This window comes from Salmo trutta, chromosome 28, assembly GCF_901001165.1.
Source record: "Salmo trutta chromosome 28, fSalTru1.1, whole genome shotgun sequence".
Classification (NCBI taxonomy): Eukaryota; Metazoa; Chordata; class Actinopteri; order Salmoniformes; family Salmonidae; genus Salmo; species Salmo trutta.
The window spans coordinates 9,755,446-9,780,680 of NC_042984.1; the positions used below are offsets into that span (position 1 = coordinate 9,755,446).

Genomic DNA, 25,235 nt, shown 5'->3' on the forward strand with positions numbered 1-25,235 from the left:
TTGTTTTGTTCTGCTTTATTCTACTTTTTGTACTCAAATCGTTATGCAAAGGGTAGAAATACACTGAACAACATTTCCATTGAAGGGTTATATTGTTTGCTGCTCATTGTACCGTTCCAAATATATACATTGCCTTGTATGTACAGTATCTAAATTCCCAGAGAGGTCTATTTCTGTAAAGCTGCAAAGTATAGTTCCATTTGGACACATTTTATTTACAAATATTGTCTCTTTCTTTTTAAGTAGTGTTAATGCACGTTACAACATCATACGCTGTACATGTGCTCTGCGCATGGAGCCAGGTTGGATATTAGCCTGATGACTGGATGAGAGGGAGTAGAGGAGAGGGGGGTCATCCAAGGCAAGGATCCCCTCAGAGGGGGGTCATCCAAGGCAAGGATCCCCTCAGAGGGGGGTCATCCAAGGCAAGGATCCCCTCAGAGGGGGGTCATCCAAGGCAGCGATCCTCTAAGAGGGGGGTCACCCAAGGCAGGGATCCTCTAAGAGGGGGGCCACCCAAGGCAAAGATCCGCTCAGAGGGGGGTCATCCAAAGCAAGGAGGCTCTCAGAGTGCGATCATCCAAGGCAAGGAGCTCCTCAGTGGAACCTCTGGACTGCAACATACCTTGGGTCGTGTCTTCTGTCCCGGACTTCAATCTAAAGGCAAGAAAAAAGTATCCCAGCAGTACATTATGTAAGGATATTGAAATAATACACATTATATATAAGCCTTTTACAATAAACAACAAGACAGTGCTCGGGGCTTATTCTGAGAAACATATATTGTACAAGATGGGAGTAACGGGGCTAACACACTTATCCATAAAGACAAACACTGCCAAGGATGCCTCAACAACAACCACAGACCACGCTGCACAAAGTCATGACACTGTTAACTGTTCACTTACAAAGTCACTTACCCTGGACACAGCGAAATCTGCAAGAACAAAGTCAAATATTATTGTACGCAGGATGTAATTAATTGTGCAGAACTGAAAATATTACACATGGTATAATCTCTATCAGTGAGTTAGTACAAGGTTAATCAGATGAGCGGTGAGAGAGTCACGGCAGAGTAGGCTATATCCCACTGGAATCTGGTGCGTAACCATGGAAACCACTATAGAGAGTATGGCACAAAGAAATCCTATTTTCCAACCAAACGATGTAATCCTCTGATCTGACAGTTGACAATATCATGAGGGGTCTATTACATTTCTGTAAGATTGAGTTAGAAGACTTCTAACAATGTTCTGACGTCAGTCTCTTCAAAAGTCCCCTGAATGAACATCTCCCTGTTCTGATCAGTCAATATGAACAGACCAGTCTGATGCAATCCTGTGCAAACAGTGAGAACAGACTTTGGTGGACATTCCTACCCTCTTTCATGCAGTTCCATGGTGAGTGCAATAGGCTACACTAACTGAATTACAATACCAGATCCTATTTTATCATTACGAAAATATGTCAACTACGAGGGCCGGTTGTGCAATCTATCTCTTGTCTATATAGAGGAAAACACATCTGACTTTGGAAATCAACGGGCATCTAGTGTTGATTAATTATTGATGGGTTTTGGTGATTGCTTGTGTGTGTCTGAAATGACACCCTATTCCTGAGTGCACTACTTTTGACCAGAACCCAATGTATCGAGAAAAGAGTGCCATTTTAGATATAGACTTGGTCTAAACCATCCCTTACCTTTATTGTTGTCAGCCTTGAGTTCCTCCAGGAACATGTCATTCTGTCTGTTCCCCAAAACGAAGGCCAGGAAGGACAGGATCAGGGCGTCCAGGATGCCCATAATAGCCAGGATGTAAGCCCAGCGGACAGAGCAGTTACCCAGCGTATACTTCCCCGTCTCCTCCCCACACAGGTCCCGCACCACCTCCGCATCCCAGCCATTCGGAAAGATTATACAGCCCAACACCAGGCATACAGCTGGGGGAGACAGAAGAGAGAGAGTACGTTGGAAGCTGTAGTCTATTGAAAACAAAGATGCATGATTCAAATGAAGGTAAGTTCAACTTTATTTTATATTGAAATCAAAAGGTCAGTCACAGCAAGTACAAATACAGTATAAGCAATGGGTGTTGGATAACAAAATGTAACTGTAATTCCAATCATGTTTTATAACAGACATGGTGGAGACATAGTGGAGACATGGTATAGACATGGTGGAGACATGGTGGAGACATGATGGAGACATAGTGGAGACATACTGGAGACATGGTGGAGACATAGTGGAGACATGATGGAGACATAGTGGAGACATACTGGAGACATAGTGGAGACATGGTGGAGACATAGTGGAGACATGGTGGAGACATGGTGGAGACATAGTGGAGACATAGTGGAGATATGGTGGGGACATGGTGGAGACATAGTGGGGACTGTGGAGACATAGTGGAGACATGGTGGAGACATAGTGGAGACATGGTGGAGACATAGTGGAGACATGGTGGAGACATAGTGGAGACATAGTGGAGACATGGTGGAGACATAGTGGAGAAATAGTGGAGACATAGTGGAGACATAGTGGAGACATAGTGGAGACATAGTGGAGACATAGTGGAGACATGGTGGAGACATGGTGGAGACATAGTGGAGATATGGTGGGGACATGGTGGAGACATAGTGGAGACATGGTGGAGACATAGTGGAGACATGGTGGAGACATAGTGGAGACATGGTGGAGACATAGTGGAGACATAGTGGAGACATAGTGGAGACATGGTGGAGACATAGTGGAGACATGGTGGAGACATGGTGGAGACATAGTGGAGACATAGTGGAGATATGGTGGGGACATGGTGGAGACATAGTGGGGACTGTGGAGACATAGTGGAGACATGGTGGAGACATAGTGGAGACATGGTGGAGACATAGTGGAGACATGGTGGAGACATAGTGGAGACATAGTGGAGACATGGTGGAGACATAGTGGAGAAATAGTGGAGACATAGTGGAGACATAGTGGAGACATAGTGGAGACATAGTGGAGACATAGTGGAGACATGGTGGAGACATGGTGGAGACATAGTGGAGATATGGTGGGGACATGGTGGAGACATAGTGGAGACATGGTGGAGACATAGTGGAGACATGGTGGAGACATAGTGGAGACATGGTGGAGACATAGTGGAGACATAGTGGAGACATGGTGGAGACATGGTGGAGATATGGTGGAGACATGGTGGAGACATAGTGGGGACTGTGGAGACATAGTGGAGACATGGTGGAGACATGGTGGAGCCATGGTGGAGATATGGTGGGGACATGGTGGAGACATAGTGGGGACTGTGGAGACATAGTGGAGACATGGTGGAGACATGGTGGAGACATGGTGGAGGTGGAGACATAGTGGGGACATGGTAGAAACATAGTGGAGACATGGTGGAGACATGGTGGAGACATGGTGGAGGTGGAGACATAGTGGGGACATGGTAGAAACATAGTGGAGACATGGTGGAGACATGGTGGAGACATGCTGGAGACATAGTGGAGGCATAGTGGAGACATGGTGGAGACAGTGGAGACATAACCATCTACATCGCTTCAGCCAAATGCCAAGCCCACTAACATTTCTTCTCCACCATGATTCTGGATTTGCCTCCTTCCCTGACGACTTCTAGAATGGGAACACATTCTGACCATTCTGATTGGTCCCATAAACCGATGACGTTATCAGCTTCAAAACTCTGATTGGTTAGATTTGTTGGAGACAATCCAATCGCTGATTAATTTGTGTTGTACAACGGCCGTAATTTTGATGTCACGCAAACAACTTCTAAGAAAACAGATTTAGACTGAATGTACGCACCTATCAATAGAGCAGCGGATTCAGGATAAATTCAGGATGAGTTGTCAGAAAAGAAGACATAAGCCTTGACATTATGAAGTCATGAGTCACTATTCCTTGGGTGAGAGAGTAAGTAAGATCCCTGTTCCTGGCTCTCAGGGAGTTGGAACAGGATATTTTCTGCTGATGTTCCTACTGCTTCTTATCTTTCAGCTCTGGGCCTCTGTGTCTCTCTGAGTCGTGGGGACTCTCTCTCATTCTCCTCTCCCTCAGTCCCTGAATCGCCCACCCCTGCCTTGCTGCTGCTGCTGCTTCCACTGCTGAGCTCACTCCAATCTCTGCTGATGTCATAGTAGTGAGCCTGTAAGACAGCCTCCCATATGCACAATACTGCTGAGCAGAGCCAAACACTGGGCCTCCCATCATTACCAAACACAGGGCCTCCCATATGTACAATACTGGTGAGCAGAGCCAAACACTGGGCCTCCCTTCATTACCAAACACTAGGCCTCCCATCATTACCAAACACTAGGCCTCCCATCATTACCAAACACTGGGCCTCCCATCATTACCAAACACTGGGCCTCCCATATGTACAATACTGGTGAGCAGAGCCAAACACTGGGCCTCCCTTCATTACCAAACACTAGGCCTCCCATCATTACCAAACACTAGGCCTCCCATCATTACCAAACACTGGGCCTCCCATCATTACCAAACACTAGGCCTCCCATCATTACCAAACACTGGGCCTCCCATCATTACCAAACACTGGGCCTCCCATATGCACAATACTGGTGAGCAGAGCCAAACACTGGGCCTCCCATCATTACCAAACACTGGGCCTTCCGTCATTACCAAACACAAGGCCTCCCATCATTACCAAACACACGGCCTCCCATCATTACCAAACACACGGCCTCCCGTCATTACCAAATACACAGCCTCCCATCATTAGCTCCAGAGTGTCGCAGTGGTCTAAGACACTACATCTCAGTGCAAGAGGCATCACTGCAGTACCTGGTTCAAATCCAGGCTGCATCACATCTGGCTGTGATTGGGAGTCCCATAGGGTGGCGCACAATTGGCCCAGCGTTGTCTGGGTTTGACTGGGGTAGGCTGTCATTGTGAATAAGAACTTGTTCTTAACTGACTTGCCTGGTTAAATAAAATTACCAAACAGCTCATCCATCAATGGAACATTCTGGTTGATAAAGATGACATTATACAAATGCACAGAAAGACAGAGAAATGAAAAGACACATGCCTGAAACTCTCCAATAATAACTTTGCTAAAAGTAGACAAGCCTGTACTAAATTTTGACTATAATAGATATTCTAATTTACACCCCCTCCCCTCTCCCGGTGTGCATCCTCAAGGGCTCTTCTTTCCCAACATGTTTGGATAACAGTGATTTGTTGCCTGTAGAGAGGATGCCATTGAGGTGAAACGATACCCTTTTTCTCTGATGCTGTTAAGTTACTAGGACATGGTGTGTTTCTCGGGCTTGGTGTGTTACTAGGACTTGGTGTGTTTCTAGGGCTTGGTGTGTTATTAGGGCTTGGTGTGTTATTAGGGCTTGGTGTGTTATTAGGGCTTGGTGTGTTATTAGGGCTTGGTGTGTTACTAGGACTTGGTGTGTTTCTAGGGCTTGGTGTGTTACTAGGGCTTGGTGTGTTTCTAGGGCTTGGTGTGTTACTAGGACTTGGTGTGTTACTAGGACTTGGTGTGTTTCTAGGGCTTGGTGTGTTACTAGGGCTTGGTGTGTTACTAGGGCTTGGTGTGTTACTAGGACTTGGTGTGTTTCTAGGGCTTGGTGTGTTACTAGGGCTTGGTGTGTTTTTGGGACTTGGTGTGTTTTTGGGGCTTGGTGTGTTTCTAGGGCTTGGTATGTTTCTATGGCTTGTAGTGTTTTGGGGGCTTGGTGTGTTTTTGGGGCTTCGTTTTTTTTAGGCTTGGTGTGTTACTAGGGATTGGTGTGTTTCTAGGGCTTGGTGTGTTACTAGGACTTGGTGTGTTTCTAGGGCTTGGTGTGTTTCTAGGGCTTGGTGTGTTACTAGGGCTTGGTGTGTTACTAGGACTTGGTGTGTTTCTAGGGCTTGGTGTGTTACTAGGGCTTGGTGTGTTTTGGGGGCTTGGTGTGTTACTAGGGCTTGGTGTGTTAGTAGAGCTTGGTGTGTTTTTGTGGCCTGGTGTGTTTCCAGGGCTTGGTGTGTTACCTGGACTTGGTGTGTTTTTGGGACTTGGTGTGTTTTTGGGGCTTGGTGTTTTTCTAGGGCTTGGTATGTTTCTATGGCTTGTAGTGTTTTGGGGGCTTGGTGTGTTTTTGGGGCTTGGGTTTTTTTTAGGCTTGGGGTGTTACTAGAGCTTGGTGTGTTTCTAAGGCTTGGTGTGTTACTAGGGCTTGGTGTGTTACTAGGACTTGGTGTGTTACTAGGACTTGGTGTGTTTCTATGGCTTGTTGTGTTTCTAGGGCTTGGTGTGTTACTAGGACTTGGTGTGTTTCTAGGGCTTGCTGTGTTACTAGGACTTGGTGTGTTTCTAGGGCTTGGTGTGTTACTAGGACTTGGTGTGTTACTAGGGATTGGTGTGTTTCTAGGGCTTGGTGTGTTACTAGGGCTTGGTGTGTTACTAGGGCTTGGTGTGTTACTAGGGCTTGGTGTGTTACTAGGACTTGGTGTGTTTCTAGGGCTTGGTGTGTTACTAGGGCTTGGTGTGTTTTGGGGGCTTGGTGTGTTACTAGGGCTTGGTGTGTTAGTAGAGCTTGGTGTGTTTTTGTGGCCTGGTGTGTTTCTAGGGCTTGGTGTGTTACTAGGACTTGGTGTGTTACTAGGACTTGGTGTGTTACTAGGACTTGGTGTGTTTCTAGGGCTTGGTGTGTTACTAGGGCTTGGTGTGTTACTAGGGCTTGGTGTGTTACTAGGACTTGGTGTGTTTCTAGGGCTTGGTGTGTTACTAGGGCTTGGTGTGTTACTAGGACTTGGTGTGTTTCTAGGGCTTGGTGTGTTACTAGGGCTTGGTGTGTTACTAGGGCTTGGTGTGTTACTAGGACTTGGTGTGTTTCTAGGGCTTGGTGTGTTTCTAGGGCTTGGTATGTTTCTATGGCTTGTAGTGTTTTGGGGGCTTGGTGTGTTTTTGGGGCTTCGTTTTTTTTAGGCTTGGTGTGTTACTAGGGATTGGTGTGTTTCTAGGGCTTGGTGTGTTACTAGGGCTTGGTGTGTTACTAGGACTTGGTGTGTTTCTAGGGCTTGGTGTGTTACTAGGGCTTGGTGTGTTACTAGGACTTGGTGTGTTTCTAGGGCTTGGTGTGTTACTAGGGCTTGGTGTGTTTTGGGGGCTTGGTGTGTTACTAGGGCTTGGTGTGTTAGTAGAGCTTGGTGTGTTTTTGTGGCCTGGTGTGTTTCCAGGGCTTGGTGTGTTACCTGGACTTGGTGTGTTTTTTGGACTTGGTGTGTTTTTGGGGCTTGGTGTGTTTCTAGGGCTTGGTATGTTTCTATGGCTTGTAGTGTTTTGGGGGCTTGGTGTGTTTTTGGTGCTTGGGTTTTTTTTAGGCTTGGGGTGTTACTAGAGCTTGGTGTGTTTCTAAGGCTTGGTGTGTTACTAGGGCTTGGTGTGTTTCTAAGGCTTGGTGTGTTTTTGGGGCTTGGTGTGTTACTAGGGCTTGGTGTGTTACTAGGACTTGGTGTGTTTCTATGGCTTGTTGTGTTTCTAGGGCTTGGTGTGTTACTAGGACTTGGTGTGTTTCTAGGGCTTGCTGTGTTACTAGGACTTGGTGTGTTTCTAGGGCTTGGTGTGTTACTAGGACTTGGTGTGTTACTAGGGATTGGTGTGTTTCTAGGGCTTGGTGTGTTACTAGGGCTTGGTGTGTTACTAGGGCTTGGTGTGTTACTAGGACTTGGTGTGTTTCTAGGGCTTGGTGTGTTACTAGGGCTTGGTGTGTTTTGGGGGCTTGGTGTGTTACTAGGGCTTGGTATGTTAGTAGAGCTTGGTGTGTTTTTGTGGCCTGGTGTGTTTCTAGGGCTTGGTGTGTTACTAGGACTTGGTGTGTTACTAGGACTTGGTGTGTTACTAGGACTTGGTGTGTTTCTAGGGCTTGGTGTGTTACTAGGGCTTGGTGTGTTACTAGGGCTTGGTGTGTTACTAGGACTTGGTGTGTTTCTAGGGCTTGGTGTGTTACTAGGGCTTGGTGTGTTACTAGGACTTGGTGTGTTTCTAGGGCTTGGTGTGTTACTAGGGCTTGGTGTGTTACTAGGGCTTGGTGTGTTACTAGGACTTGGTGTGTTTCTAGGGCTTGGTGTGTTTCTAGGGCTTGGTATGTTTCTATGGCTTGTAGTGTTTTGGGGGCTTGGTGTGTTTTTGGGGCTTCGTTTTTTTTAGGCTTGGTGTGTTACTAGGGATTGGTGTGTTTCTAGGGCTTGGTGTGTTACTAGGGCTTGGTGTGTTACTAGGACTTGGTGTGTTTCTAGGGCTTGGTGTGTTACTAGGGCTTGGTGTGTTACTAGGACTTGGTGTGTTTCTAGGGCTTGGTGTGTTACTAGGGCTTGGTGTGTTTTGGGGGCTTGGTGTGTTACTAGGGCTTGGTGTGTTAGTAGAGCTTGGTGTGTTTTTGTGGCCTGGTGTGTTTCCAGGGCTTGGTGTGTTACCTGGACTTGGTGTGTTTTTTGGACTTGGTGTGTTTTTGGGGCTTGGTGTGTTTCTAGGGCTTGGTATGTTTCTATGGCTTGTAGTGTTTTGGGGGCTTGGTGTGTTTTTGGTGCTTGGGTTTTTTTTAGGCTTGGGGTGTTACTAGAGCTTGGTGTGTTTCTAAGGCTTGGTGTGTTACTAGGGCTTGGTGTGTTTCTAAGGCTTGGTGTGTTTTTGGGGCTTGGTGTGTTACTAGGGCTTGGTGTGTTACAAGGGCTTGGTGTGTTTCTAGGGCTTGGTGTGTTACTAGGGCTTGGTGTGTTACAAGGGCTTGGTGTGTTTCTAGGGCTTGGTGTGTTACTAGGGCTTGGTGTGTTTCTAGGGCTTGGTGTGTTACTAGGACTTGGTGTGTTACTAGGACTTGGTGTGTTTCTAGGGCTTGGTGTGTTACTAGGGCTTGGTGTGTTACTAGGGCTTGGTGTGTTACTAGGACTTGGTGTGTTTCTAGGGCTTGGTGTGTTACTAGGGCTTGGTGTGTTTTTGGGACTTGGTGTGTTTTTGGGGCTTGGTGTGTTTCTAGGGCTTGGTATGTTTCTATGGCTTGTAGTGTTTTGGGGGCTTGGTGTGTTTTTGGGGCTTCGTTTTTTTTAGGCTTGGTGTGTTACTAGGGATTGGTGTGTTTCTAGGGCTTGGTGTGTTACTAGGACTTGGTGTGTTTCTAGGGCTTGGTGTGTTTCTAGGGCTTGGTGTGTTACTAGGGCTTGGTGTGTTACTAGGACTTGGTGTGTTTCTAGGGCTTGGTGTGTTACTAGGGCTTGGTGTGTTTTGGGGGCTTGGTGTGTTACTAGGGCTTGGTGTGTTAGTAGAGCTTGGTGTGTTTTTGTGGCCTGGTGTGTTTCCAGGGCTTGGTGTGTTACCTGGACTTGGTGTGTTTTTGGGACTTGGTGTGTTTTTGGGGCTTGGTGTTTTTCTAGGGCTTGGTATGTTTCTATGGCTTGTAGTGTTTTGGGGGCTTGGTGTGTTTTTGGGGCTTGGGTTTTTTTTAGGCTTGGGGTGTTACTAGAGCTTGGTGTGTTTCTAAGGCTTGGTGTGTTACTAGGGCTTGGTGTGTTACTAGGACTTGGTGTGTTACTAGGACTTGGTGTGTTTCTATGGCTTGTTGTGTTTCTAGGGCTTGGTGTGTTACTAGGACTTGGTGTGTTTCTAGGGCTTGCTGTGTTACTAGGACTTGGTGTGTTTCTAGGGCTTGGTGTGTTACTAGGACTTGGTGTGTTACTAGGGCTTGGTGTGTTTCTAGGGCTTGGTGTGTTACTAGGGCTTGGTGTGTTACTAGGGCTTGGTGTGTTACTAGGGCTTGGTGTGTTACTAGGACTTGGTGTGTTTCTAGGGCTTGGTGTGTTACTAGGGCTTGGTGTGTTTTGGGGGCTTGGTGTGTTACTAGGGCTTGGTGTGTTAGTAGAGCTTGGTGTGTTTTTGTGGCCTGGTGTGTTTCTAGGGCTTGGTGTGTTACTAGGACTTGGTGTGTTACTAGGACTTGGTGTGTTACTAGGACTTGGTGTGTTTCTAGGGCTTGGTGTGTTACTAGGGCTTGGTGTGTTACTAGGGCTTGGTGTGTTACTAGGACTTGGTGTGTTTCTAGGGCTTGGTGTGTTACTAGGGCTTGGTGTGTTACTAGGACTTGGTGTGTTTCTAGGGCTTGGTGTGTTACTAGGGCTTGGTGTGTTACTAGGGCTTGGTGTGTTACTAGGACTTGGTGTGTTTCTAGGGCTTGGTGTGTTTCTAGGGCTTGGTATGTTTCTATGGCTTGTAGTGTTTTGGGGGCTTGGTGTGTTTTTGGGGCTTCGTTTTTTTTAGGCTTGGTGTGTTACTAGGGATTGGTGTGTTTCTAGGGCTTGGTGTGTTACTAGGGCTTGGTGTGTTACTAGGACTTGGTGTGTTTCTAGGGCTTGGTGTGTTACTAGGGCTTGGTGTGTTACTAGGACTTGGTGTGTTTCTAGGGCTTGGTGTGTTACTAGGGCTTGGTGTGTTTTGGGGGCTTGGTGTGTTACTAGGGCTTGGTGTGTTAGTAGAGCTTGGTGTGTTTTTGTGGCCTGGTGTGTTTCCAGGGCTTGGTGTGTTACCTGGACTTGGTGTGTTTTTTGGACTTGGTGTGTTTTTGGGGCTTGGTGTGTTTCTAGGGCTTGGTATGTTTCTATGGCTTGTAGTGTTTTGGGGGCTTGGTGTGTTTTTGGTGCTTGGGTTTTTTTTAGGCTTGGGGTGTTACTAGAGCTTGGTGTGTTTCTAAGGCTTGGTGTGTTACTAGGGCTTGGTGTGTTTCTAAGGCTTGGTGTGTTTTTGGGGCTTGGTGTGTTACTAGGGCTTGGTGTGTTACTAGGACTTGGTGTGTTTCTATGGCTTGTTGTGTTTCTAGGGCTTGGTGTGTTACTAGGACTTGGTGTGTTTCTAGGGCTTGCTGTGTTACTAGGACTTGGTGTGTTTCTAGGGCTTGGTGTGTTACTAGGACTTGGTGTGTTACTAGGGATTGGTGTGGTTCTAGGGCTTGGTGTGTTACTAGGGCTTGGTGTGTTACTAGGGCTTGGTGTGTTACTAGGGCTTGGTGTGTTACTAGGACTTGGTGTGTTTCTAGGGCTTGGTGTGTTACTAGGGCTTGGTGTGTTTTGGGGGCTTGGTGTGTTACTAGGACTTGGTGTGTTTTTTGGACTTGGTGTGTTTTTGGGGCTTGGTGTGTTTCTAGGGCTTGGTATGTTTCTATGGCTTGTAGTGTTTTGGGGGCTTGGTGTGTTTTTGGTGCTTGGGTTTTTTTTAGGCTTGGGGTGTTACTAGAGCTTGGTGTGTTTCTAAGGCTTGGTGTGTTACTAGGGCTTGGTGTGTTTCTAAGGCTTGGTGTGTTTTTGGGGCTTGGTGTGTTACTAGGGCTTGGTGTGTTACTAGGACTTGGTGTGTTTCTATGGCTTGTTGTGTTTCTAGGGCTTGGTGTGTTACTAGGACTTGGTGTGTTTCTAGGGCTTGCTGTGTTACTAGGACTTGGTGTGTTTCTAGGGCTTGGTGTGTTACTAGGACTTGGTGTGTTACTAGGGATTGGTGTGTTTCTAGGGCTTGGTGTGTTACTAGGGCTTGGTGTGTTACTAGGGCTTGGTGTGTTACTAGGGCTTGGTGTGTTACTAGGACTTGGTGTGTTTCTAGGGCTTGGTGTGTTACTAGGGCTTGGTGTGTTTTGGGGGCTTGGTGTGTTACTAGGGCTTGGTATGTTAGTAGAGCTTGGTGTGTTTTTGTGGCCTGGTGTGTTTCTAGGGCTTGGTGTGTTACTAGGACTTGGTGTGTTACTAGGACTTGGTGTGTTACTAGGACTTGGTGTGTTTCTAGGGCTTGGTGTGTTACTAGGGCTTGGTGTGTTACTAGGGCTTGGTGTGTTACTAGGACTTGGTGTGTTTCTAGGGCTTGGTGTGTTACTAGGGCTTGGTGTGTTACTAGGACTTGGTGTGTTTCTAGGGCTTGGTATGTTACTAGGGCTTGGTGTGTTACTAGGGCTTGGTGTGTTACTAGGACTTGGTGTGTTTCTAGGGCTTGGTGTGTTTCTAGGGCTTGGTATGTTTCTATGGCTTGTAGTGTTTTGGGGGCTTGGTGTGTTTTTGGGGCTTCGTTTTTTTAGGCTTGGTGTGTTACTAGGGATTGGTGTGTTTCTAGGGCTTGGTGTGTTACTAGGGCTTGGTGTGTTACTAGGACTTGGTGTGTTTCTAGGGCTTGGTGTGTTACTAGGGCTTGGTGTGTTACTAGGACTTGGTGTGTTTCTAGGGCTTGGTGTGTTACTAGGGCTTGGTGTGTTTTGGGGGCTTGGTGTGTTACTAGGGCTTGGTGTGTTAGTAGAGCTTGGTGTGTTTTTGTGGCCTGGTGTGTTTCCAGGGCTTGGTGTGTTACCTGGACTTGGTGTGTTTTTTTGGACTTGGTGTGTTTTTGGGGCTTGGTGTGTTTCTAGGGCTTGGTATGTTTCTATGGCTTGTAGTGTTTTGGGGGCTTGGTGTGTTTTTGGTGCTTGGGTTTTTTTTAGGCTTGGGGTGTTACTAGAGCTTGGTGTGTTTCTAAGGCTTGGTGTGTTACTAGGGCTTGGTGTGTTTCTAAGGCTTGGTGTGTTTTTGGGGCTTGGTGTGTTACTAGGGCTTGGTGTGTTACAAGGGCTTGGTGTGTTTCTAGGGCTTGGTGTGTTACTAGGGCTTGGTGGTTTCTCGGGCTTGGTGTGTTACTAGGGCTTGGTGTGTTACTAGGGCTTGGTGTGTTACTAGGACTTGGTGTGTTACTAGGACTTGGTGTGTTTTTGGGGCTTGGTGTGTTTCTAGGGCTTGGTGTGTTACCTGGACTTCGTGTGTTAATAGGACTTGGTGTGTTTTTGGGGCTCGGTGTGTTTCTAGGGCCTGGTGTGTTTCTAGGGCCTGGTGTGTTTCTAGGTCTTGGTGTGTTTTGGGGGCTTGGTGTGTTTTTGGGGCTTTGGGTGTTTTTGAGGCTTGGGGTGTTACTAGAGCTTGGTGTGTTTCTAGGGCTTGGTGCGTTACTAGGATGGTGTGCTTCTATGCCTTGGTGTGTTTCCTGTGCTTGGTGTGTTTTTGGGCTTGGGGTGTTTTTGGGGCTTGGTGTGTTACTAGGACCTGGTGTGTTACTAGGGCTTGGTGTGTTAAAAGGGCTTGGTATGTTTTGGGGTCTTGGTGTGTTTTTGGGGCTTGGTGTGTTACTAGGACCTGGTGTGTTACTAGGGCTTGGTGTGTTTCTGGAGCTTGGTGTGTTTCTAGAGCTTGGTGTGTTTCTAGAGCTTGGTGTGTTTCTAGAGCTTGGTGTGTTTCTAGGGCTTGGTGTGTTTTTGGGGCTTGGTGTGTCACTAGGGCTTGGTGTGTTTCTAGAGCTTGGTGTGTTTTTGGGGCTTTTGGTGTTTTTGAGGCTTGGGGTGTTACTAGAGCTTGGTGTGTTTCTAGGACTTGGTGTGTTACTAGGACGATGTGTTTCTAGGCCTTGTTGAGTTTCTAAGGCTTGCTGTTTTTCCAGGGCTTGGTGTGTTTCTAGAGCTTGGTGTGTTTTGGGCTCTTGGTGTGTTTTTGGGAACTGGTGTGTTACTAGGACTTCATGTGTTTCTAGGACTTGGTGTGTTTTTGGGGTCGGTGTGTTACTAGGGCTTGGTGTGTTACTAGGGCTTGATGTGTTACTAGGACTTGGTGTGTTACTAGGACTTGGTGTGTTTCTAGGGCTTGGTGTGTTTCTAGGGCTTGGTGTGTTTCTAGGGCTTGGTGTGTTACTAGGACGGTGTGTTTCTAGGCCTTGGTGTGTTTCTAAGGCTTGGTGTGTTACTAGGACTTCATGTGTTTCTAGGACATGGTGTGTTTTTGTGGCTTGGTGTGTTTTTGGGGCTTGGTGTGTTTTTGTGGCTTGGTGTGTTTCTAGGGCTTGATGTGTTACTAGGGCTTGGTGTGTTACTAGGGCTTGGTGTGTTACTAGGACTTGGTGTGTTACTAGGACTTGGTGTGTTTCTAGGGCTTGGTGTGTTTCTAGGGCTTGGTGTGTTACTAGAGCTTGGTGTGTTTTTGGGGCTTGGTGTGTTTCTAGGGCTTGGTGTGTTTCTAGGGCTTGGTGTGTTTCTAGGGCCTGGTGTGTTTCTAGGGCTTGGTGTGTTTTGGGGGCTTGGTGTGTTTTTGGGGCTTTGGGTGTTTTTGAGGCTTGGGGCGTTACTAGAGCTTGGTCTGTTTCTAGAGCTTGGTGCGTTACTAGGATGGTGTGTTTCTATGCCTTGGTGTGTTTCCTGGGCTTGGTGTGTTTTGTGGTCTTGGTGTGTTTTTGGGGCTTGGTGTGTTACTAGGACCTGGTGTGTTACTAGGGCTTGGTGTGTTAAAAGGGCTTGGTGTGTTTTGGGGTCTTGGTGTGTTTTTGGGGCTTGGTGTGTTACCAGGACCTGGTGTGTTACTAGGGCTTGGTGTGTTTCTAGAGCTTGGTGTGTTTCTAGAGCTTGGTGTGTTTCTAGAGCTTGGTGTGTTTCTAGGGCTTGGTGTGTTTTTGGGGCTTGGTGTGTCACTAGGGCTTGGTGTGTTTCTAGAGCTTGGTGTGTTTTTGGGGCTTGGTGTGTTTCTAGGGCTTGGTGTGTTTCTAGGGCTTGGTGTGTTTCTAGGGCTTGGTGTGTTTCTAGGGCTTGGTGTGTTACTAGGGCTTGGTGTGTTTCTAGAGCTTGGTGTGTTTTGGGCTCTTGGTGTGTTTTTGGGAACTGGTGTGTTACTAGGACTTCATGTGTTTCTAGGACTTGGTGTGTTTTTGGGGTCGGTGTGTTACTAGGGCTTGGTGTGTTACTAGGGCTTGATTTGTTACTAGGACTTGGTGTGTTACTAGGACTTGGTGTGTTTCTAGGGCTTGGTGTGTTTCTAGGGCTTGGTGTGTTTCTAGGGCTTGGTGTGTTACTAGGACGGTGTGTTTCTAGGCCTTGGTGTGTTTCTAAGGCTTGGTGTGTTACTAGGACTTCATGTGTTTCTAGGACATGGTGTGTTTTTGTGGCTTGGTGTGTTTTTGGGGCTTGGTGTGTTTTTGTGGCTTGGTGTGTTTCTAGGGCTTGATGTGTTACTAGGGCTTGGTGTGTTACTAGGGCTTGGTGTGTTACTAGGACTTGGTGTGTTACTAGGACTTGGTGTGTTTCTAGGGCTTGGTGTGTTTCTAGGGCTTGGTGTGTTACTAGAGCTTGGTGTGTTTTTGGGGCTTGGTGTGTTTCTAGGGCTTGGTGTGTTTCTAGGGCTTGGTGTGTTTCTAGGGCCTGGTGTGTTTCTAGGGCTTGGTGTGTTTTGGGGGCTTGGTGTGTTTTTGGGGCTTTGGGTGTTTTTGAGGCTTGGGGCGTTACTAGAGCTTGGTGTGTTTCTAGAGCTTGGTGCGTTACTAGGATGGTGTGTTTCTATGCCTTGGTGTGTTTCCTGGGCTTGGTGTGTTTTGTGGTCTTGGTGTGTTTTTGGGGCTTGGTGTGTTACTAGGACCTGGTGTGTTACTAGGGCTTGGTGTGTTAAAAGGGCTTGGTGTGTTTTGGGGTCTTGGTGTGTTTTTGGGGCTTGGTGTGTTACCAGGACCTGGTGTGTTACTAGGGCTTGGTGTGTTTCTAGAGCTTGGTGTGTTTCTAGAGCTTGGTGTGTTTCTAGAGCTTGGTGTGTTTCTAGGGCTTGGTGTGTTTTTGGGGCTTGGTGTGTCACTAGGGCTTGGTGTGTTTCTAGAGCTTGGTGTGTTTTTGGGGCTTGGTGTGTTTCTAGGGCTTGGTGTGTTTCTAGGGCTTGGTGTGTTTCTAGGGCTTGGTGTGTTTCTAGGGCTTGGTGTGTTACTAGGGCTTGGTGTGTTACTAGGACTTGGTGTGTTTCTAGAGCTTAGTGTGTTTTGGGGGTATGGTGTGTTTTTGGGGCTCTGTTCTATTGGAATTTTCTTTCTCCTCCTCGGTCAGCCCTGTAAAGCTTCTCCTGAGGTTTGGTTCACTAGTGAGTAACACTTAGCAGTGTGTGCTAGATCACTCCCTAGCCTCGCCAGGGAGCCTGGCTCCCTGGCCTCACGAGCCTCCCTGGCCTCACGAGCCTCCCCAGCCTCCCTGGTCTCCCCAGCCTCCCTGGGAAATGTTGAGTGATTTGAATGTTAAGTAACTGAGTTACAGTTTTGACTTAAATCAGCTTGAAAATCAATGGCAAGACTTTAAAAAGGCTTGTATAATTTGTTTAAGAATGATGTGCAAGTATTGAACAATCCAGGTGTGCAAAGCTCTTAGAGACTTACCCAGAACGATTCACAACTGTAATCACTGCCAAAGGTGATTCTAACAGGTGTGAGATATGAGATATTTCTGAATTTCATTTTCAAGAAATGTGCAAACATTTCTAAAAACATGTTTTCACTTTGTCATTATGGGGTATTGTGTGTAGAGGGTTATGAATCATTTCTAAATGCATTGTAAGTTGCTCTGGATAAGAGCGTCTGCTGAATGACTCAAATTTAAATGTAATCCCCCGGCATAAACTCTCCTCTTTATTTCTATGTAAACTAACTCTTACAATACCTCCCTTTGCAACCTTATGGAAAACACTTTCACCTACATGCACTTATACAGAGCAAACCTTCCATAACAATACCATCAGCTAAAGAGAGATAAACCCGGAGAAGAGTCCCCTAAGCAATCTGGTGCTGGGGCTCTGTTCACAAACACAAACAGAACGCCGTAGGAATACTTGGCTCTCAAGAGAAGACAGGCTATGTGCACACTGCCCACAAAATGCAGTGGAAACTGAGTTGCACTTCCTAACCTCCTGCCAAATGTATGACCATATTAGAAACACATATTTCTTCAGATTACACAGACCCACAAAGAATTAGAAAACAAATCAAATTCTGAGAAACTCCTATACCTATTGGGTGAAATACCTTCAAAGCAGCAAGACCGGTGACCTGTTGCCACAAGAAAAGAGCAACCAGTATTTATTTTCGCTTTTGCACTTTAACTATTTGCACATAATATGACATTTGAAATGTCTTTATTCTTTTGGAACTTCTGTGAGTGTAATGTTTACTTTTAATTGTTTTATTCTTTATTTCACTTTGCTTATTATCTACTTCACTTGCTTTGCCAATGTAAACATTTATTTCCCATGCCAATAGAGCCCTTAAATTGAAATTGAAAGTCAGCAAGAGAGAGGGAAAGAAAAAGAGAGATAGATGGGGAGAGAAAGAGAGAAAGAGAGAGAGAGAGAGAGAGAGAGAGAAAGAAAGAAAGAGAGAGAGGAACAGGGGGAATGGGAGATACACGTGCGCTATGTTGCTAACGCAGTGACACAGTGTCATTCTCAAACACACACCCCTTGGGAGCCTACAGCTCTTGTCCGTGAAGAAAGGGTTCACGGGTGAAGGGAATCCCATTGTACAACAAGCTCTATTGGTTCAGAGCTTCTCCTCTCATCCAGGGTATGTGAAAGCTGATCCACATTTAGTTTTATTCTGTTCCATTCTCCATTGTGTCAACTTGGACTTGTTTTCTATCTGATTAGAGGTCAACCCAAACATGAAACTATTTTCACAGCTCTGCTACTTTCACCTTCAAGTTTGATAATCCCCTGTCTATTGTCAGGCCTTGTGTGATCAATAAAATACTACAATATACACCTCCTGTAGAAACTGCTGCTTCCTTTTCTCTTCTCTCTCTGAAGGCCATGATATATTGGCAACTTTGAGAGGTAATATTGCTGAACAATGTTGCCAGCAATGGTCAATAGCGTGCAACTGCAGCCCACAATTCGTGGTGTTCCTGCATGTGGACATTCCTGCATCTTCAGGAACACCCCCCCTAAACTATCCCATTGGTTCTTCACGAACAACCCCTCCTCGAGAATCCCATTAGTTCCTGCATGAACGACCCCTCGTGCACCCCATTGGTTCCTATATGAACGCTAGTTAGCGACTCCGTGTGCTAGCTTGCTAGTTAGCTAGCACACGGTGTCGACCCCTGTTGAGTGGATGCCCAGGGCAGCGGCAACACCTCTTTGTTGCTTGTTTTCTGATAAATTCCAGTACAGATGTGTCAGTCAACTGGCAACAACAAGCTATAGTAGATTAGTAAATAAACAGGGAAAGTGATATGTGCTTCTTCATATGAAATCTATTATTCATGTCCATGTGCTCATTGCTACAGTGGCTCACCCCACTCCATTGCCAGCAACATTGCTCATCAATATTACCTCGATGAATTGCCAGTGTATCCGTCATGGCTGTTTGAATGAGCGGACCAAAATGCAGCGTTGGTTTCGTTCCACAAATTTATTATTTAGTGAAACTTAATGCAATAACAAAGACAAACTTACTGACAAAACAAACCGTGACGCAGGAGGAACAAACACTCACAAAATATAATCACCCACAAAACAGGAAGAGAAAAACCCCAACTTAAATATGATCTCTAATCAGAGGCAATGAGGATCAGCTGCCTCCAATTAGAGATCAACCCCAAACAATCCCAACATAAAAATAGAACTAGAAAAAACATAGAAATAGAAAACATAGAACCAAAAACACCCCCTGTCACGCCCTGCCCTACTCTACTATACTATAGAAAATGACATCTTACTAGGGTCAGGACGTGACAGTACCCCCCCCCCCCAAAGGTGCAGACTCCGAATGCAAACAAAAACCCAACAAAATAACCACAAAAACACGAAGGGAGGGTAGGGTGGGTGACTAATATCTATGGCGGCGGCTCTGGTTCCGGGCGGAGTACCCCCACCGCCCGCTGATCCCCCCGCTTCTGTATGTCCAGAGGAACCAGACCATGGATCGTCGCCGGACCACCAACCGCCGCTGAAGACTCTGGGCTAAAGGCCGCCGCTGAAGGCTCTGGGTTGCAGACCGCCGCTGAAGGCTCTGGCTTGCAGACCGCCGCTGAGGGCTCCTGGCTTGCAGACCGCCGCTGAGGGCTCCTGGCTTGCAGACCGCCGCTGAGGGCTCCTGGCTTGCAGACCGCCGCTGAGGGCTCCTGGCTTGCAGACCGCCGCTGGAGGCTCCGGGCTGAGGAGCGTCGCTGGAGGCTCCAGGCTGAGGAGCGTCGCTGGAGGCTCCGGGCTGAAGAGCGTCGCTGGAGGCTCCGGGCTGAAGAGCGTCGCTGGAGGCTCCGGGCTGAAGAGCGTCGCTGGAGGCTCCGGGCTGAGGAGCGTCGCTGGAGGCTCCGGGCTAGGGATGCGCACTGGAGGTCCGATGCGTGGGACTGGCATAGGTGGCGCCAGACTGGTAACACGCACCTCCGGTCAAGTGCGGGGAGCAGGAACAGGACAGCCCGGACTGGGCAGGTGCACTGGAGGCCTGATGCGTGGAGCTAGCATAGGAGGCGCCAGACTAGTAACACGCACCTCAGGGCGAGTGCGGGGAGCAGGCACAGGACGTACTGGGCTATGGAGCCGCACTGGAGGGAGAGTGCGAGGAGCAGGAATCGGTCTCACCAGACTGGGGAGACGCACTAAGGGCCGAGTGCTCACAGCAGGCACTGGCTGTACCGGGTTATGGATGCGCACTGGAGGAATAGTGCGAGGAGCAGGAATCGGTCTCACCAGACTGGGGAGACGCACTAAGGGCCGAGTGCTCACTGCAGGCACTGGCTGTACCGGGTTATGGATGCGCACTGGAGGAATAGTGCGAGGAGCAGGAATCGGTCTCACCAGACTGGGGAGACGCACTAAGGGCCGAGTGCTCACAGCAGGCACTGGCTGTACCGGGTTAAGGATGCGCACTGAAAGGAGAGTGCGAGGAGCAGGCACAGGACGTACTGGACTATGGAGGCGCACTGGAGGGAGAGTGCGAGGAGCATGCACAGGACGTACTGGGCCACGGATGCGCACTGGAGGTCTGGAGCATATGGCTTACACAACCCGCCCTGGCTGGATGCTCACCTCAGCTCGACAACTGCAGGGTGCGGGTACAGATCGCACCGGCCTGTGAATGCGCCCTGACGACACAGTGCGCATCACCGCACAACACGGTGCCTGCCCCGTCACTTGCTCCCCACAGTAAGCACAGGAAGTTGGCTCAGGACTCCACCCTGACTCTGCCCAACTCCCCGTGTGCCCCCCAAAAAACATTTTTGGGGCTGCCTCTCGCACTTGCCTCTGGGTGGATATAGCGCCTCATAGTATCGCCGCTCTGCCTTCGCTGCCTCAAGTTCCGCCTTCGGTCGGCGATACTCCCCAGCCTGCCTCCAGGGTCCTTTCCCCATCCAGGATTTCTTCCCAAGTCCATTTTTCTGCTGCTCCATCCCACACTGCTTGGTCCTTTGGTGGTGGGTGATTCTGTCACGGCTGTTCGAAGGAGCAGACCAAAATGCAGCGTCGTTTTCGTTCCACATATTTATTAGTTAGTGAAACTTAATGCAATTTCAAAGATAAACTTACCGACAAAACAACAAACCGTGACGCAGGAGGAACAAACACTCTCACAAAATATAATCACCCACAAAACAGGAAGAGAAAAACCCCTACTTAAATATGATCTCTAATCAGAGGCAATGAGGATCAGCTGCCTCCAATTAGAGATCAACCCCAAACAATCCCAACATAGAAATAGAACAACTAGAACTATAACATAGAAATAGAAATCATAGAACAACCAAAAACACCCCCCTGTCACGCCCTGCCCTACTCTACTATAGAAAATGACATCTTACTAGGGTCAGGACGTGACAGTATCATGGCCTTAGATGTCAGTTTCAGGACCTTGTTCAGTGCCAGAAACAGTAGTAAAATCCTGAGGTAACTAAACGGGCATATGGTATGCTGCTACATGAATAGCTAGTAGTACACCGAGCAGAGTTACATTTTTTAGAGACAGGGTCAGGAAATCAGTGGAGAGATGAGTTGATGGAGGACATGTGGGAGATGGGGAATAGAGTTGGAAACCACCAGCCCATAGAAATCAGGCTATCCTTTTGTAATTATGTACTGTAGTAGAAATGTTATTTCTACTACAGAATTTTTTACTACACTTTCATGGCCCTATGACTTTGTCTGTTTCTATATCTGTCAGTATGCTCTCCATCCCTCTCTCGATGTGTTTGGAATGGAATGTGTGATTTCTCCTGCTGCCGTCTAACACAGTTGCAGGGCACCAGTGAAAAGACTTAAGGGAGCGGTCGCCGGCTCTGCTGTTCTAGAAGCGCAGCGAGAGAGTGGAGCAGGACAGACAGTGCAGAGATCATGTCATATCAACTCACTGAGAAAGAGAGAAAAAAAAGCTGCGTCATTATGTTCTGTCTTGTCATCTAACTTCTCTGTCCATGATGTAGCTGCAAAGGGAGAATGGGAGAACAGTACAGTTTATGGTTTTGTATAAACAGTACAACATATAACATTGACCTCTCCTGACTAAAGAGGAGAACCATGGGGTATGATGGTAGTCCCCATGGGCACTGGGAGGAGAACCATGGGGTATGATGGTAGTCCCAATGGGCACTGGGAGGAGAACCATGGGGTATGATGGTAGTCCCCATGGGCACTGGGAGGAGAACCATGGGGTATTATGGTAGTCCCCATGGGCACTGGGAGGAGAACCATGGGGTATGATGTTTGTCCCCATGGGCACTGGGAGGAGAACCATGGGGTATGATGGTAGTCCCAATGGGCACTGGGAGGAGAACCATGGGGTATGATGGTAGTCCCCATGGGCACTGGGAGGAGAACCATGGGGTATTATGGTAGTCCCCATGGGCACTGGGAGGAGAACCATGGGGTATGATGGTAGTCCCCACGGGCACTGGGAGGAGAACCATGGGGTATGATGGTAGTCCCCATGGGCACTGGGAGGAGAACCATGGGGTATGATGGTAGTCCCAATGGGCACTGGGAGGAGAACCATGGGGTATGATGGTAGTCCCCATGGGCACTGGGAGGAGAACCATGGGGTATGATGGTACTCCCCCTGGGCACTGGGAGGAGCAGGTGGTCCTCTTAGTCCTCTGCCCAGCTCCAGCCAGCTGTTGGCACCACACACTGCCACGGCTCTCTGCCACGGCCCAGGATACAGCAGCTTATGAAACTAGCATCTCCTCAGTAGTGAGAGAGCATTAGGCCCATAGCCAACATTATCAGACCTTTCATAGCCAACACTATCAGGCCTCCCAATGCCAACACTATCAGGCCTCTCATTGCCAACAATACCAGACCTCTCATAGCCAACACTATCAGGCCTCTCATAGCCAACACTATGAGGGCTCTCATAGCCAAGACTATCAGGCCTCCCAAAGCCAACACCATCAGGCCTCCCAAAGCCAACACCATCAGGCCTCTCATAGCCAACACTGTCAGGCCTCTCATAGCCAACAGTATCAGGCCTTTCATAGCCAACACCATCAGGCCTCCCATAGCCAACAGTATCAGGCCTTTCATAGCCAACACCATCAGGTCTCCCTTAGCCAACACCATCATGCCTCCCATAGCCAACAGTATCAGGCCTCCATAGCCAACACCATCAGGTCTCCCTTAGCCAACAGTATCAGGCCTCTCATAGCCAACACCATCAGGCCTCCCATAGCCAACAGTATCAGGCCTCCATAGCCAACATCATCAGGTCTCCCTTAGCCAACAGTATCAGGCCTCCCATAGCCAACAGTATCAGGCCTCCATAGCCAACATCATCAGGTCTCCCTTAGCCAACAGTATCAGGCCTCCCATAGCCAACAGTATCAGGCCTCTCATAGCCAACACCATCAGGTCTCTCACCTGTACACAAGGCAGCCTCATCACAAGGATATACCCTGTACCGAAATGGAGTTGATCCATCAGCAACTGGGAATGGGAAAGGGACTCAATCGCAAACACAGAGATGGTCAGATAAATAGACCCAGGTGTGTGCACTTGCTTTGTGAATACCAGCATTGATATCTTCATGCATGTTTTTTGTCTCATTTCATAAGAGTGCATACAGTGAGTGTTCCGGCATCCTGAGAGGAAAGAGTGTGTCATGAAAACTCTGTTTCTCCATCTTGCTGATTGATCGTTCTTCCAACCTGCAAAACTGACTCTGCAGATCAGAAGGGAGAGTGGGCAGATAAAGAAAACAACAATAGAAAGTGAATAAACTGCTGATATTTTTCTTCTCTCAGTTTGCTGACTGTTGTAGTAATCTTACTCCCACACGTTGGTGTATATCACATTGATCAAGTTATACCTGCCCTGGAAGCTCCCTGACATATAGATCTGAGTGGGAGTGAGTGAATTTAGTTTCATATAGACACGCCCAATTTTCATATCCCGGAAAATGAGAACTCTCATTTTGTTTTATTCCTTCTATTTATCAGAAGGGCAGCTCTCTGTGGGGTTAAGTTCTGGTTGAAGGAATACATCCACCCCAACACAAGGAGGTCTTTTGTTGTGTGTTGCCTGTTTTTGAGATCGATTTGTTGAGCAAATGAATGCTTCATCTGCAATCTCATGAGCTCAATGTGGGTGATTGTGGCAGCCTATAGGATATCTGTCTTCCTCCCACAGCTCCATGACTCATGACTGAGAGACAATGGTACCACAGACGGATTCTACATGATGAGACACAACTTCCACTGCCTGTAAGCCAGCTGAGCCTGGAATCTGTGTAGAAATGTGAAGTAATATTTTTTGTTGTTGTGGTGAGGTGAATCTAATCTGCCTCTAGATACAACCCAACATCCTTAGCAATAGTAACAGTACAAGCAGCATGTTTTCACAAGGTTGTTTACATGTAACATGTAACCAGTGTTACAGATCCAAATGTTTTCAGTCATCTGTGGACATACCAGTGATAGTCATATCCCCAAATATAATTTAAAAACACATTAACCGAACCATCTCTCCATGTGGTGTAATCTCATCAACCCAAATCCCCCACAATCCAATAGGTCACCTGGAGATTTGGCACTACAACACTATCTAACTGATTGAATTGATGAATGAATCAAACATAGCCTACATCTTATCTGCAGATACCGATAATCCTCTTTAGAACGCAACGAGAATTTCATAAATTCCTTAAATTAAATCAGTGCCTGCATGAATGTCTGTGATTAAATGTACTGGAGCAAGTTGTGTAACTGAATTTCCATTGGTTTTATACATACCACATAGAAGCTGCATCCAGGCACAGGTCTTGTAGACGCTGGCGGTGTTGCAGAAGAAGAAGAGCGCCATACAGGCGATGCAGCCCAGAATCAGAATCATGGACAACAGTACAAAGAACGAGGCCGCTTTGAAGGCACCGGAGGGGATGGAGCTGAACTCAGTAAAGCTGCCCGTGCAGTCGAGCTCTCGGTTGGGCGGTCCACTCCCAACGCACTGGTGAAACAAACCGAAGTAACCCACCTGCGGCGTGCTCACGCTGTCCCCGATCCAGTACGGCTGAATGAAGACAACCACGTTGATGATGGCAAAGCATATGGTGAATATCGCCCAGAGTACTCCGATGGCACGGGAGTTCCGCATGTAAATCTTGGCGGCTTCTTGTGAAGGCAACATGTTTTCCACTATACGTTTCTTTAGTTTATTTCAGTGACTCACTCAGTTTTTGCTCGTCTCTGGTTGTTTCCACGAGTTGCCAAAGGTGTGCTTGTAATTTGGTAGCAATATAGCTATTCAGAAGAAATCCATTTCAAAGACGTTGATTTATTATTATTATTATTATTGTTGTTGTTAGTATTATTAACTAGCCTTTATTTTAATTTACCAAAACGTTGTACATTCAACCTGTGAACCTACATGTCTACACATTGTTGAAAAGAGACATGAATACATACACTGTTAATTAATCATTTATAATGCCTAACATTTCCTTTTTGGAAAAAACAAGTGGAGTCCAAAATACAATATTTCACAGTAAAACGGTCAATGGTTTTGTAATCTACTCAACCAATGCTACCTTCAAAATATGTCCTTTAGTATTCTAATTCAAGCCCACCAGAATTGATAAGCTGTTGCCTAGTGCCAGTGGTGGATCCCCCGTTTGCGTGTAGCATTTGCTGCATCCGTGGAGGGCTTCTTGAGCGAGGTGAGCTAGATGAGCGAGGTGAGCTAGATGAGCGAGGTGAGCTAGGTGAGCTAGGCTACTGGAGATATCGGCGCACAGCCTGTGAAGACAGAATGTAGATCCAATTTACAGAAAATGAAAATGTCAAATATGAAGAGTCCGAGCTCGCGAAACCGACCTCTTCCGCCGCCACTCCATTATAGTGATTTCCCCTGTTTGTGTTGCGCCCTCTCCCCGTCTCTCCCCCTCTTCCTCCTCTCTTCCTCCTCTCTCCCTCTCAGAAGATGCTGAGCACTGTTGATGACGGCGCGT

The 25,235-nt window shown here is 47.4% G+C and overlaps 1 protein-coding gene and 1 long non-coding RNA gene across 4 annotated transcripts; one reads left to right on the plus strand and one right to left on the minus strand.

Moving 5' to 3' along the window:
* On the minus strand, window positions 1-25,235 carry LOC115165426 (LHFPL tetraspan subfamily member 4 protein-like). Of its 3 annotated transcripts, none has more exons than XM_029718522.1 (4): window positions 24,022-25,233; window positions 1,702-1,941; window positions 921-937; window positions 1-657 (listed from the first exon to the last, which is right to left on the minus strand). In XM_029718522.1, the coding sequence occupies exons 1-4, from the start codon at window positions 24,413-24,415 to the stop codon at window positions 598-600; spliced, it is 711 nt and encodes a 236-aa protein (XP_029574382.1). In that variant the 5' UTR covers window positions 24,416-25,233; the 3' UTR covers window positions 1-597. The 3 variants fall into 3 exon arrangements, with proteins under 3 accessions (XP_029574382.1, XP_029574381.1, XP_029574383.1); XM_029718521.1 differs by having other exon boundaries at window positions 909-937; XM_029718523.1 differs by lacking the exon at window positions 921-937 and having other exon boundaries at window positions 24,022-25,235.
* On the plus strand, window positions 1,183-23,493 carry LOC115165428 (uncharacterized). Its single transcript, XR_003870171.1, has 3 exons — window positions 1,183-1,400; window positions 1,877-2,017; window positions 23,420-23,493. It is a non-coding gene; the product is annotated as an uncharacterized LOC115165428 (long non-coding RNA).